Source organism: Chiloscyllium plagiosum, chromosome 21 (assembly GCF_004010195.1).
Source record: "Chiloscyllium plagiosum isolate BGI_BamShark_2017 chromosome 21, ASM401019v2, whole genome shotgun sequence".
Taxonomy (NCBI): domain Eukaryota; kingdom Metazoa; phylum Chordata; class Chondrichthyes; order Orectolobiformes; family Hemiscylliidae; genus Chiloscyllium; species Chiloscyllium plagiosum.
Genome location: NC_057730.1, coordinates 19,626,571 through 19,641,108, shown reverse-complemented (window position 1 = coordinate 19,641,108; position 14,538 = coordinate 19,626,571). Strand labels below are relative to the sequence as shown.

Genomic DNA, 14,538 nt, shown 5'->3' with positions numbered 1-14,538 from the left:
GGAGGGGAGGGAAATATATCCCTGGTGGTGGGGTCCGTTTGGAGGTGGTGGAAATGACGGCAGATGATACGCTGTATATGGAGGTTGGTGGGGTGGTAGGTGAGGACCAGTGGTGTTCTGTCCTGGTGGCGTTGGAGGGGCGGGGCTCAAGGGCGGAGGAGCGGGAAGTGGAGGAGATGCGGTGGAGGGCATCATCGATCACGTCGGGGGGGAAATTGCGGTCTTTGAAGAAGGAGGCCATCTGGTTGTACGGTATTGGAACCGGTCCTCCTGGGAGCAGATGCAGCGGAGACGAAGGAATTGGGAATATGGGATGGCGTTTTTACAGGGGGCAGGGCGAGAGGAGGTGTAGTCTAGGTAGCTGTGGGAGTCGGTCGGTTTGTAGTAAATGTCCATGTTGATTCGGTCGCCCGAGATAGAAATGGAAAGATCTAGGAAGGGGAGGGAGGAGTCTGAGACGGTCCAGGTGAATTTGAGGTCGGGGTGGAAGGTGTTGGTAAAGTGGATGAACTGTTCAACCTCCTCGTGCGAGCACGAGGCAGCGCCGATACAGTCATCGATGTAGCGGAGGAAAAGGTGGGGGTGGTGCCAGTGTAGCTGCGGAAGATGGACTGTTCCACATATCCTACGAAAAGGCAGGCATAGCTGGGGCCTATTCCTTTGGTTTGGAGGAAGTGGGAGTCCCTCCTCCCTACCTTTTATCTTAGCCTGCTGGACACACTTTCCTCATTCCTGAAGAAGGGCTCATGCCCAAAACGTCAATTCTCCTGCTCCTTGGATGCTGCCTGACCTGCTGCGTCTTTCCAGCAACACATTTTCCGCTCTGATCTCCAGCACTTGCAGCCCTCACTTTTCCTTTGGTTAAGGGACATGAGTAACAAATTCTAGCAATGCAAATATCGCATTTTTAACAAACTGCCCAGAGATTCAGTTCTGAAGGGGTGTCATGTCAGACTGAATGGTTAACTCACTCACTCTCCACAGATGCTGCCACACCGCTGAGTTTTACTAGCATCTGCAGTATTTTGCTTTGTTTCAATTAACAAGAATAGGTTGCTTCTCTTACTAACGCTGGTATGGTTCAGCAGATCACCTTAAGAAGTGTTGAACTTCTCATGTGCAGACTTAACAATTCTAACCTCTCAGCTAAGGACTGATAGGGAAGCAAAAATACTGAGGAACACTCATGTCAAATGTTAACATAACAATAGACTTACAGTGTTCTTTATCGAATTTTGAATAGGGTTTATGTGAATCACTTCCATTTTCCAACCTCTGCTTGGACCAGTCAGAAAGAGATCCTGATCCAACATAGTCCAAAAGATGTCTATTTAAGCTTCCATTATGCTCATTCAACAATTCCTCTGAAATTAAACAGCAATAAGGAATCATTAGAGAAAGTAGCATCCAGGATTTAAATATATGATAAGTGAAACAATTTAGTACAATAATCAAACAGTTCCATTGGCTTTACAAACAACATCCTGTAATAAGTTAATTTTTTAAAAATAATGATGACAAATAATTTGAAACTGATGTTCTTTATTTGAGGCAGGCTGTAGATAATCAACTGTTTCAATAAGATGCATAGAACACCAGGTAGACATGAAACTAATTTGATATTGGTATAGGTTTTACTTTAAGCTACAAATGAAACCAGCTTTACTATTAATACATTCTGAAATACAATCTTAAGTTGATTACTAACAGTCTCCTGAACATGACCTAGGAAATGAATCCAATTAGGCCCAGTCTATTTTTCTTCATCAGAGACGGGCTGGCTGGCTATTTTCATCTCAGCTTAAAAACATTACAAATAAAATTTATTCAATATAGTTTCACGTAGTTACTTATTCTGAAAATATGGATTACTTACTATAATTGCTTTCTAGAGTTATTTAATGCAGCCAATACTGCTGACGCATCCAGGAAATCTAGTCCAGTGTGTGCACAAATGTCTTTCTACCTGACTAAACTGTTTGATATTGGTTCACAAATGCAGCTTTAGTTGGGGCACTGGCAAGCTGTAGTATTTGCTTATGAATAGATTAGATTCCCTACAGTATGGAAACAGGCCCTTTGGCTCAACAAGTCCACACCGACCCTCTGAAGAGCAACCCACCCAGACCCATTCCCCTACATTTATCCCAGCACCTAACACTATGGGCAATTTAGAATGGCCAATTCACCTAACCTGCACATCTTTGGACTGTGGGAGGAAACCCACGCAGATACAGGGAGAATGTGCAAACTCCACACAGACAGTCGCCATAGGCTGGAATTGAACCCTGGTTCCCAGCACTGTGAGGCAGCAGTGCTAGCCACTGTGCCGCCCTGCCTTTTTTTATTTGATATTCTGTCCTCTCTTACCCTAGCTCCTCTGAAAAACTTTGTGAGCCTGCCTCAAATACGCCACAAAGTGTATTACTTGCGTATCCTGCACTATGATAAGGGAGAGAATAACAAGTACTGGTCTGTTACTGGTATCCCACTGTTTCCAACAGTGGTTTTGGAATTTACATTAAGCAAACAGAATTTAGTGCAAATTTCAAACAGTTCAAGTTCTTACAACACCAGATGGAGCACTAATCAAGGATCATTTAAAAAAATTTGGTTAATCTGTTTGCTATATTGTTTTTGTATCTCTAATGGCAGAAATAAGGTCTCCGAAGAGTAATTTTGTTTGGTTTAACCATAGGCTTAGTGAGGCGATTGGCATTCTCTCACTTCTTTGGTTTCCTTCAGGCCTCCCTCAGTTCACATTTCAATGTTTTCCATCCAGCTGATTTTTCTCCTGTCTTCTGTTTTTACACTTGGCTTCTTCTTCAATCTTTGCTGGTATAAGGTTGTAGGGTCTCCGTCTCTAGTGTCTGTACTTCACAACCTTTCTCTAACTGCACTTACCACCTCTTTTAATTATTGAGCTTCTACATTTGATCTAACCCATTTATTTGTGTCTTTGTCCACCCAGTTGATTCTGAGCATCCTTTGTCACACACATTTCAAAAGCTAATAATGTTCTCTCATCCACTTTCTTCAGAGTCCCAACTCTTGGAATTATGTAATGCAACACTCCATAGTGGTCAGCTGACTAGACGTTTCTTCAGTGTCATGCTTATGAACTTCCAGAATCTACTAAAGTCACTGGTTATGCTTATTGTCCTAACTAATCAACCAGAATTTAATTCTTGACCAAATTTGTTGTTCATTATCAATCACTTGAGGTGGTGGCCTAGTGGTCGTATCACTGGACTGTTAATCCAGAGACCGAGGTAATATTCTGGGGACCTGGGTTCGAATCCTGTCATGGCAGATGGTGGAATTTGAATTCAAAAATCTGGAATGAAGCATCTAACGGTGACCATGAATCCCACTGTCGATTGTTGGAAACACCAATCTTATTCACTAATGTCCTTTGGAGAAGTGTGGTGTAAAATTCCAAGCAGTGGAATGTGGTGAAACGGTTAAAAATTATGTCCCAATACATGTGTGAATCATAATGTAACACATGTATTGGGCCAAGCAGTGGAATATGGTGTCCCGTGTGAATCTTATTACACACCTCCCCGTGTGAATCTTCTTATCTGTATGTAACCAGAATGGAATGTGTTTTTTAGCCTTGCTCTGCTGTTCACATGAATGTTTATATCTGGAAAAGAGTATATCAGCTGGAAAAGTCTCCAGTTCGGTGAGTCTGCTCCGGGGTTACGTTTAACCGCCGAGCGTGGGTTGTTGGCAACCGCTCTACGAGAACTGACGGCTCCCAGTTCCGGTAACATGTAGAGTGAGTATAAGCCAGACCCGTTGTGGCGACGCTGCGGGGAATAAAATGCCCATATTCTAGCAGACTCGCCTCTTGGTCGTTTGTTCTGTGTCAGACTACTCTCCTACGAACCTGACCTTGAGAATTTTTTAAAACAAGAAGGAAACTGCCATCCTTACTTGGTCTGGCTTACATGTGACTCCAGATTCACAGCAATGTGATGGACTCTTAACTGCCCTCTGGACAATTAGGGATGGGCAATAAATATTGGCCTAGCCAGTGACTTTCTCATCTAATGAACACATAAATAAATAAATAAATAAATAATTTGCTAACTGTCTCTCACCACTTATAATCTTGACTTTTCCATTGCCATCTAGAAGCATAATACTGGTCGTTTACCTCATTTACATTCATTCAAAAGACTCACTGTGTCTTTTGACTATGCTTGTCATAGTCCCGAGCTCTCTCTCTATTCTGTTGATGTGTGTTGTCAACTACATACCTGAGATTTCACATTCTAAAACCTCTTAGGAGACTGATGCATCTCTATGGTAAGTCTTCTTGCACCATTGTCTTTACCTTCTCTCCCATACTAAACAGCATGGGTGATGGCAGAAACTCCTATATGAATCCCTTCTCAAACTGGAATTGGTTTGTATGCCTATCACTAACTCATATCACAACCATTTCTGTATAGCTCTCTTATTAGTAACATAAGTTTGGATGCAAAGTGTGTAAGTGTCTTCCATAGAGCAATATGCTGGACAGTGTCAAGAGCTTTGGCACAATTTGTGAACATAAGACAAAGTTGTGCTTCCTGCTTATTTTCATATTACTCCATGAGGTTTATAAACAAATGCATCCATCAAGTGTATTATTTTCATGAATGAAGCCAAAAGGCTTCTCTGCCACAGGTGTACATCAATGATGACAAGTAGTTCTTTAGATGCATAACTAAGTCGATGTACGCTGAAAAAATGGAGATTAACTGCAAATATTAATATTGTTGCATAAGGCTAATCTTAAGATATTTACATTATGACTGAAGTACAATAGAGTTATATTTAAAATGGAATTAAATATGTTAATTGAAATTTTATCCATTGAGCGCGCTTTGGTGTGAATGAAATGTCCAATATTGAGATCATACAAAATCAAACTAGCATGAACTCTATTTTCAGAATTAAGACCAATGCCACATTTTACCAAAACTGATCATAACTCTTCACTGCATCCTACCTTTGCTGTGGACATGGGAGCCATTTAGCTTAGTGTCCAAATGTGGCAATTTTTCTTTCTGTGGAATTTGATCCCCACCGGTTTGTTTATTTCTATGGATCATCTTATCTTCAGAATAGGTACCTCGAGTTGACTCACAGAACCTTTCCCATTTGTTACTGGCATGAGGTGATTTCATGCTATGATGTTTCCTGGAATGATAATGCTCTTTCTGAAAATGGCTGTCTTTATCACTGTGATGCCGTTTCTTTTTTTTCTTCTTCTTCTTCTTCCTGTGCTTTCTTTCATCAATGTCACAGCTTGCCTCAGATGCACCAAAAGGTTGTTGCCTTGAAAATGCAGATTTTATAAATCAGTGAATGGCAAAATTGCAGAAAATACAAAAGAAAAACTTTGCACTGTCTACTTAAAGTTTACTGAGGAAGAAAAGGCCATTTTTCAAATTTTTGGCAGTGTTGCTGCTGCTAATGACACATTTAAAATCAAAACCTCAGATTTGCAAAAGTCACTTGTTCTGAATTACATGCTATTATCGCAAATTTCTCACAATTGATTTCATTTTAAATACTTAATTATAATACTTCAAAAGGAAGTTTCAAAAGTGGCCTGCTACTACAGTCACAAATCTCCAACAATAATTAAATGCAAACAGATGTCTTATCCTTGCTGGTACTCACTCAGAGCAATGGGAGTCTCATGCGATCTGGCAAATGAAAATCACATTAGTAGTTTAGGATTCCTTTATCTATCTTGGAGTTTACACAAATTGTGTGGAGAAAGCCAAAGGAGCTTCACCCTAAAGTCGACCAATATCATGGCAGCTTGATGCCAATATTGGACTGGAGAGAAAGAAAATGGCTCTAGTCCCAATTATTTCTATCACTAAATCCACAGAACTTAAGATATTCAAGATACAGAGGAATTTCAATTTTCCAAAGGACATGGGTAGGCAGTATTTTGTTCGGTTAATCGAATTCTGGATAATTGAATGCCAGGTAACATCGTTTAGCTGAGCATCGGGACATTGCAATCTTGCCAGATAATCCGAAACTTGGATAATCGAGGTTTCTCTGTATTCTAGTATTGGCCAAGATGAACAATCTTGAGGATGAGCATTAATGAGATCACCTTATTCTCAGCCAATTTACAGATGGACAGAATCAACAGTGTGTCTTGCAAAAATGCAGCAAAGCCCTGGTACTGCAGAGGCTCCTAGAGGTTCTAACCTTCCACCAGCCATGTCACAAATACAGACCTGTGCAAGCAAACTTGATTATAGGTAATAAATAAATAAAAATTAAAATGACTTCAAAATAATCTGTGAAGAATGTAGAAGTGTAGCCACAGGAAGTTTCTGAAACATTTAAAACCGTTTTATACTGATGTAGGTGGTGATGAATACAAAAGCTACAACAACAAGCTTCGAATCATACCTGTGGTCTCTACTTCTGTGTTTGTCTTTTGATGTCTTTTTTTTCTTTGATTTTTTATGCTTTTTCATTCTCCTCTCCTCAGATGATCGATGCAGTTTTTTACATTTCCTTTCAGGATCACCTTCATCATTCACACTATTATTACGTTTCCTTTTATGCTCATATTTGTGTTCCAGTCCATTATATTCAAATTGACTGCTCCAAGTCCTTCCATTTGAGCCAGAATTATATTTCTCTCTGTAAAACCTATCTTGATAAGGATAATAAGCTAGTAATGAGCTTGTCTTTGAATTACTGTAGTTTTGCCTATCAGCTGGACACTCATTATTTCTTCTATATTTATCAATGCGACTGTCTTGATAATAATCTTGCTTGTGGGAACAATTCCTGTAATTGCAACTTGCTGATTTTTCAAACTCCCTTGCATTTTGGTGCATTCTTCTATCTTTGTGTTCCCTAGATCTGTGTCTATAATTAGACTCACCCTTATAACTATCCTTTTGTAAAGTTCTATTCTTTTCTGCACCAGTCCTTTCTCTACATTGAGATTTTACATCGACGAAAGTTGAGTTTTCTTTCAGCTGAACCTGCATTTCCTCTGGACCAGCTATATTTTTCCTTGGTGACAGAAGACAGACGTCTTTGTAAGTATTATCCTGTTCTGAAATGCTGTTCTTATTTTCATTCAAATGTTCCCCAATGGGAGATTCCACAAAATTAGTTGGTTGCTGCTCTGGTTTCTGCTGTATGTCTTGACTTGGTTCGTTTTCGTGATATTGATTTTTGTTGACAGGTTGACGACTTTCCTCAATTACCCAGTTCTTGACTTCGTTATTTGTTACCCTATCAGACTGAGGTTTTTTGTTGCAATGATCTCTTCCTGTAGAATCATCCTGATTAGTCCTCCCCCTGTAGGAGTGTTCCTTACAAGATTGACTTTCATTTTCCAAAATACTTTCCTGGTTGTTATTAGATTGAGGGTTATTACTGTGATTTTGCAATTCTGGCACCTTATTGCCTAGATCTTGACTTGATTGCTTATTTTCAAAACCATGAATATTGGTCTTATGGTCACCAGTCTGCATCTCCTCTTTGACCTGATTAGGCCTTAATTTTTCTTGGGTTTCAGTAATTTCTGGAATTGCTTGTACTTTGTGGACAGGACTTTGGTCATGGGAACTACTGTTAACATGACAACATTCAGCGATATTTTTCTGAAGTTCACTGTTGCTTTTAATAGGATTGACTGTGGATGATGTGGATGGCCCATCAGTGGCTTCTTTTAGTGGAGAGACCAGTGGATTTGCTTGCTTGTCAGCCATGTATGTATGTACTGTGTCTGCATCACCACCACCCCCACTATGATTTATTGCAGAACTGGCTTTAGAAGACATTAGCAATTTGTTTTGATTTGCCCTGAAACAGAAAAAAAATATATTGATTACTTAAAAAAAACTTCTCAAACACATGAAGACAAAGTTGAATAAATGCAGGCATGATATTAATCACCACTCTTTGGCCAATAGACTGTCGTGGACCACCCAATTTCTCAATCAACAGTTCAATGAAACAGAATGCTGGAGAAATTCAGCAAGCCTGGCTGCATCTGTGGAGAGAAAAACTGAGTTAACATTTCAAGTCTATTATGACTCTTCAGTTCTGAAGAAGTGTCATATTGGATTTGAAACAATAACTGTTTCTCTTTCTAGACATGTTGCCAGACCTGCTGCATTTCTCCAGCGCTGTTTATTTTAGATTTCCGGCATCTGCAATATTTTGCCTTTATTCAACAATTAAATGAAATTTGTTTGTACTGATGAAATCTTGCATGCAAGAACCTATTTACATTAAACTATTTTGTGCAATGGTCACATCAACCAGATTGGTCTGACAATAATACTGAAAATGTTAAGAACATGGTTATTCCCAAAAGGGACCATCAAACCATAAATGTTTCAACATATAAATGCAGAGCAGGAGTAAGCCACTCACTCCCTCAAGCCTGCTCTTCCGTTCACGAAATACATGCATTATCTGATTATTCCACATTCCCAACCACCTAGATAACCTTTCAACCTCTTGCTTATCAAGAACCTACCTACTTCTGCCTTAAAAATATTCTAAGTCTCTCTCTTCCATTGACTTTTCAGGAAGAGAACTCCAAAGACTTACAGCGCAATGTTAGAAAAACAATTTCACATTTTAAATGGATGACCCTTTATTTTGAGATTGAGACCTAGTTTTAATTTTTTTTAAAACCTAATCCAATCTGTCAAGACTCCTTAGGATTGCATACTTTTCAATCAAGTCACCGCACACTTCTAAACTCCAGCAGATACAAACCAAAGTGGAGTTTTCTTCATAAGGCAATCCATCCATTTTGTGTATTAGTCTAGTAAACTTTCTCCAAATTGCTTTCAATACGTTTACATTCTTCCTTAAATAAGGAGACCAACATTTTACACAGTACTCTAGAGATATGGGCTCAACAATAGCTGGTATAACTGATGAATAACTTAAGAGTCATATAGTACAGTAACAGATCCTTCAGTCCAACCAGTCCATGCTATAATCCCAAACTAAACTAGTGCCACATGCCTGTGCTTGGCCCATATCCCTCCAAATATTTCTTATTCATACACTGATTAACATGTCTTTTAGACATTGTAACTGTACCCACAACTACTTCTGGAAGTTCATTCACACACGAGCCACCCTCTATGTAAAAAACAGTTGCCCCTCAGGTTCTTTCTAAATCTTTCTCCTCGCACCATAAAAATATGCCCCCCTGCCCCACCCAAATCTTGATTCCTCCAATCCAAGGAATACACACCTGCCATTCTCCTTACCTGTGCCCCTCACCATTTTATAAACCTCTGTATGGTCACTCTCGAACCTTCTATGCTCCAGTGGAAAAAGTCCTAGCCTCTCCTTATAAATCAAACCCTCCATGCCTAGCAACATCCCAGTAAATATTTTCTGAATCCTCTTCAGCTTAATAACATCCTCCAAGCAACAGGGCAACCAGAACTGCACATAGTACTCACGAAGAGGCCTCATCAATGTCTTGTACAACCTTAATATCATTTCCCAAATCCTATATTCAAAAGTCTGCGTGACGAAGGCAAATGTGCTAAATGCCTTCTTAACCACCCTGTCTACATGTGACACAAACTTCAAAGAATTATGTACTTGAAATCCTACCATTAATTGAAGTCCTGTCCTTGTTTGTATTACCAAAATGCAATAGCTTGCATTTATCCAAATTAAACCCCATTTGCCACTCCTCAGTCCACTGCCCCAACAGATCTCTTTATAATCTTAGACAACCTTCTTCACAGTCCACTATACCACCAATTTTAATGTCAATGCAAACATACTAACCATACTTTTCTATATTCACATCCAAAACAAAAGTGGACGCAATACCGATCCCTGCGGAACACTCAGGTGGCTGGAGTCCAGTACGAAAAACAACCTGCCCCCCTGTCTCCTTCCATTGAACCAATTTTGTATTCAGTTGACAAATGCACCCTGAACCCCATGTGGATCTAACTTTACTAATTAGTCTACTATGCAGAACCTTGACAAAGGCTTTACTGAAGTCCATGTAAACCATGTCCACTGCTCTGCATTAATCAACATAGAACATTACAGCGCAGTACAGGCCCTTTGGCCCTCGACGTTGCTCCGACCTGTGAAATTAATCTGATGCCCATCGAACCTACACTGTTCCATAATTATCCATATATATGTCCAATGCTCATTTAAATGCCCTTAACGTAGGCAAGTCTACTACTGTCGCAGGCAGGCCGTTCCACATCCCTACTACTCTGAGTTAAGAAACTACCCCTAATATCGGTCCTAAATCTATTACCCCTCAATTTACAGCTATGTCCCCTCGTGTTAGCCATCACCATCCAAGGAAAAAAGCTCTCACTGTCCACCCTATCTCGCCCTCTGATTATCTTGTGTCTCGATTAAGTCACCTCGCAACCTCCTCCTCTCCAGCGAAACACCCTCAGTTCCCTCAGCCTTTCCTCGTAAGACCTTCCTTTCATACCAGGCAACACCCTAGTAAATTTCCTCTGAGTCCTTTCCAAAGCTTCCACATCCTAGAATTCAGTGACCATAACTGCACGCATTACTCCAAGTGCGGCCTTACCACTGTCTTGTAGAACTGAAACATGACCTCGTGGCTCCAAACCTCAATCCCCCTACCAATAAATGCCAACACACCATATGCCTTCTGAACAACCCTATCAACCTGGGTGGCAACTTTCAGGGATTTATGCACCTGAACACCGAGATCTCTCTGTTCACCTACACTGCCAAGAATTTTACCATTAGCCCAGTATTTTGCATTCCTGTTACTTCTTCCAAAATGAACTATCTCACACTTTTCCACATTAAACTCCACTTTAAACTCCACTTGTCACTTCTCAGCCCAGCTCTGCATCTTACCTAAGTCCCTCTGTAACCCACAACATCCTTCGGCACTATCCACAACTCTGCCTATTGTAGTGTTATCTGCAAATTTACTAATCCATTATTTTATGCCCACCTCTAGGTCATTTATAAAAATGACTATAAACAGTGGCCCCAAAACAGATCCTTGCGGCATACCACTGGCAACTGAGCTCCAGGATAAACATTTCCCATCAACCACCACCCTCTGTCTTCTTTCAGCTAGCCAATTTGTGATCCAAACCACGAAATCACCTTCAATCCCGTAACTCCTTACTTTGTGCAATAGCCTACTGTGTGGAACTTGATCAAACGCCTTACTGAAGTCCATATACACTACATCAATTGCATTACCTTCATCCACCTGTTTTGTCACCTTCTCGAAGAACTCAATAAGGTTAGTCAGGCATGACCTACCCTTCACAAAACCATGATGACTACCCCTAATCAAATTATTCCTTTCCAGATGATTATAAATGCTATCTCTTACAACCTTTGCCAATATCTTATTCACAACTGAAGTAAGTTTCACTGGCCTATAATTACCAGGGTTGTCCAGACTTCCCTTCTTAATCAAGGGAATGACATTTGAGGTCCTCCAGTCTTCTGGCACTACTCCTGTTGACAATGATGACATAAAGATCGAAGCCAAAGGCTTTGCAATCTCCTCCTTGGCTTCCCAGAGAATCAGAGGATAAATCCCATCCGGCCGAGGGGTCTTATCTATTTTCAAATCTTCCAAAATTGCTAAAACCTCCTCTTTGTCAACCTCAATCCCATCTAATCTTGTAGCCTGGATCTCTGTATTCTCACTAACACTGCCCATTTCCAATGTGAATACTGACTAAAAGTATTCATTAAGCACTTCTCCTATGTCCTCAGATTTCACACACAACTTCCCACTACTATCTTTGATTGGCCCTAATCTTATTCTCGTCATTCTTTTTTTCCTGATATACCTATAGAAGGCCTTAGGGTTTTCCTTGATCCTAATCGCCAACAACCTCTCATGTCCCTTCCTGGCTCTTCTTAACCCTCTCTTCAGATCTTTACTGGCTAACTTACAACTCTCAAGCCCTCTTAACTGAGCTTTCACGCCTCATCACATAAGCCTTCTTTCTCCTCTTGACAAGAGTTCAACTTCTTTAGTAAACTATGGCTTCCTCTCTTGACAACTTCCTCCCTGCCTGATAGATATATACTTATCAAGGACTCGTAGTAGCTGTTCCTTGAATAAGATCCACATTTCAAGAGCGTTCATCCCCTCCAGTTTCCTTCATCATCCTATGTATCCTAAATCTTGCCTAATCAATCACATCATAATTGCCTTACCCCCAGTTACATCTCTTTCCCTGCTATTGTAAACATAACCAAATTATGGTCACCTATCTCCAAATCTAAAACCTGGCCGGGTTAATTCTCCAGTACCAAATCCAATATGGCATCGCTGCTTGTTGCTGTCTACAAATGGTGTCAGAAAACCCTCCTGCACATATTGAACAAAAACTGATCCATCTAAACTGCATGAACTATAGTAATTCCAGTCAATATTGGGGAAGTTAAAGTCCCCCATAATAACTACCCTGTCTCTCTCGCTCCTATTGAGGATCATCTTTGCTATCCTTTCCTCTACATCCCTAGAACAATTTGGAGGCCTATTGAAAACTCCCAACAGGGTGACCTCTCCTTTCCGGTTTCTAACCTGAGCCCAAACTACGTTAGCGGATGAGTCCTCAAACATACTCTCAGCTGCTGTAATACCACCCTTGACTAACAATGCCACACCCCGCCTCTTCTACCATCTTCTCTGTTCTAGCTGAAACATCTAAATCCCAGAATCTGCAAAAACCATTCCTGTCCCTCCACAGCCATGTCTCTGAACCTTCTTGGTTACTTCCTCAAAAACTTAATCAAATTTGAGAGACACAATTTCACTTGCACAAAACCATGTTGACTATCCTTAATCATTCCTTGCCCCTCCAAATGCATGTAAATCCTATCTTTCACAATCAACTCCAACAAATTATCCACCACTGAAGTCTGACTCACAAGTCTATTGTTCCCAGGCTTCTTTTTACATCCCTTCTGAAACAAAGGCAAAAGATTAGCCACTTTCCAGCCATCAGGCACCTTACCCCATAGTTACACATGAGATAAATATTTCTGGAAGCAAGCTCACAATTTCCTCCCTAATTTCCCACAATGTCCTGGGATACAAACGATCAGGTCCTGGAGATTTCTTCCCTTTTGAAATTCATACACTAGGACATCCAGAAACTTCTGCATTCCAGAGTTCTGTAATCTCTCAGCAATTAGGTCATGAAATACAGGAGCAGAATGAGGCCATGTGGCCCGTTGAGTCTTGTTCTGACATTCGATCATGACTGCTAGGTTTCTCAAGGACATTCTCCTGCCTTCTCCCCATAATCTTTAATTTTACTAATCAAGTATCTCTGTTGTAAATACACTTAATAATTGACCACAACAGCTTTGTGCGTAAATGAGTTCCACAGGTTCACCACCCACTAGTTGCAGAGATTCCTCATCTCAGTTCTAAAGGATTGTTCCTTTGCTCTGAGTCTGTGCCCTCAGATACTAATCTTTCTTACTAGTTTAAACATCTACATGTCCACATATGGAGATTTCTCAGTATTTTGTAAGTTTCAATGAGATCCATTGCGTTCAGACCAAGGGTCCTCAACAACTCATATAACAAGCCCTTCATCCCCAGGATCATTTTTATGAAGCTGCTCTGAATCCCCTACAAGACCAGTACATCCTTCCTTAAATATGGGGCCCTCTTCCTCTCTGTCTCACTCCCACCTGACTGCTCCCCCCTCCTCCTCCACCCCACCTCACCGAAATGATGATATTCATCAAAAGCTAATCTTTACGAGCTAAGTTTATAAATCTACTTTTCAATATGACTCCAGTAGTTCTTATAATACTGCAATTTAGCGCCACTGAACTTACCTGACTTCTTCTGAAGCATTCTCCTGCTTTATACTGCTTGTAGAGATCTGTGTTATCTTTTCCGTGTTTGGAATTAGAGGAACAGTGCTAATCTGGGTTGATAAGATAGTAGAAACAATTATTAAATGAATCTAAACAGTATTAAAGGATCAATAATTATACCAGAATATAATCTGCTTTTTATGTGCATGGCAGAAATTTACTAATGCAAAGTGATTAGAAAGAGAAAGTACAATGTTAGAATCAGGAATGACACCTCCCAAGGCATTCATGCTTGGGCCATTCCAGTTAGTGTATCTTGGCAGAGGTAAACTAAAAAGGGAAAGATCACTTCATGTCATGGAAATATAGATCGAACCAAGCTTGCATATGCAAGCTACTTATAACTAATTAAATGAATTTAAATTCAATAAAATACCTGGAATATATACTTGAGCCTCATGACAACCATGTCAATCGCTGTTGATTATTGTAAAAGTCCACTGGGTTCACTAACATTACTCATACATAGCTCAGAACACAGCAACCATTTGGTATGTTTATTACAATACCATTGGAGTTTAAATGAGAAATTATGGTTCTCTAGTCATTCTAAAACCAGAATTAGGGAGAATGACTGATCATATCATTGGAACATGTAAAACTCAGAGTTGATGTTTG

The 14,538-nt window shown here is 40.2% G+C and overlaps 1 protein-coding gene across 1 annotated transcript in view; it reads right to left on the bottom strand.

Annotated features, from left to right (window-relative positions):
- Positions 1–14,538, bottom strand: part of LOC122560592 (ubiquitin carboxyl-terminal hydrolase 42-like) — a 72,121-nt gene that overhangs the window by 10,406 nt on the left and 47,177 nt on the right. The window contains exons 12-15 of the mRNA XM_043711377.1: positions 13,879–13,970; positions 6,439–7,854; positions 5,006–5,334; positions 1,218–1,364 (exon numbers count right to left, since the gene is read on the bottom strand). Coding sequence (XP_043567312.1) covers positions 1,218–1,364; positions 5,006–5,334; positions 6,439–7,854; positions 13,879–13,970 — 1,984 coding nt within the window. The remainder of the gene's footprint in view (positions 1–1,217; positions 1,365–5,005; positions 5,335–6,438; positions 7,855–13,878; positions 13,971–14,538) is intronic.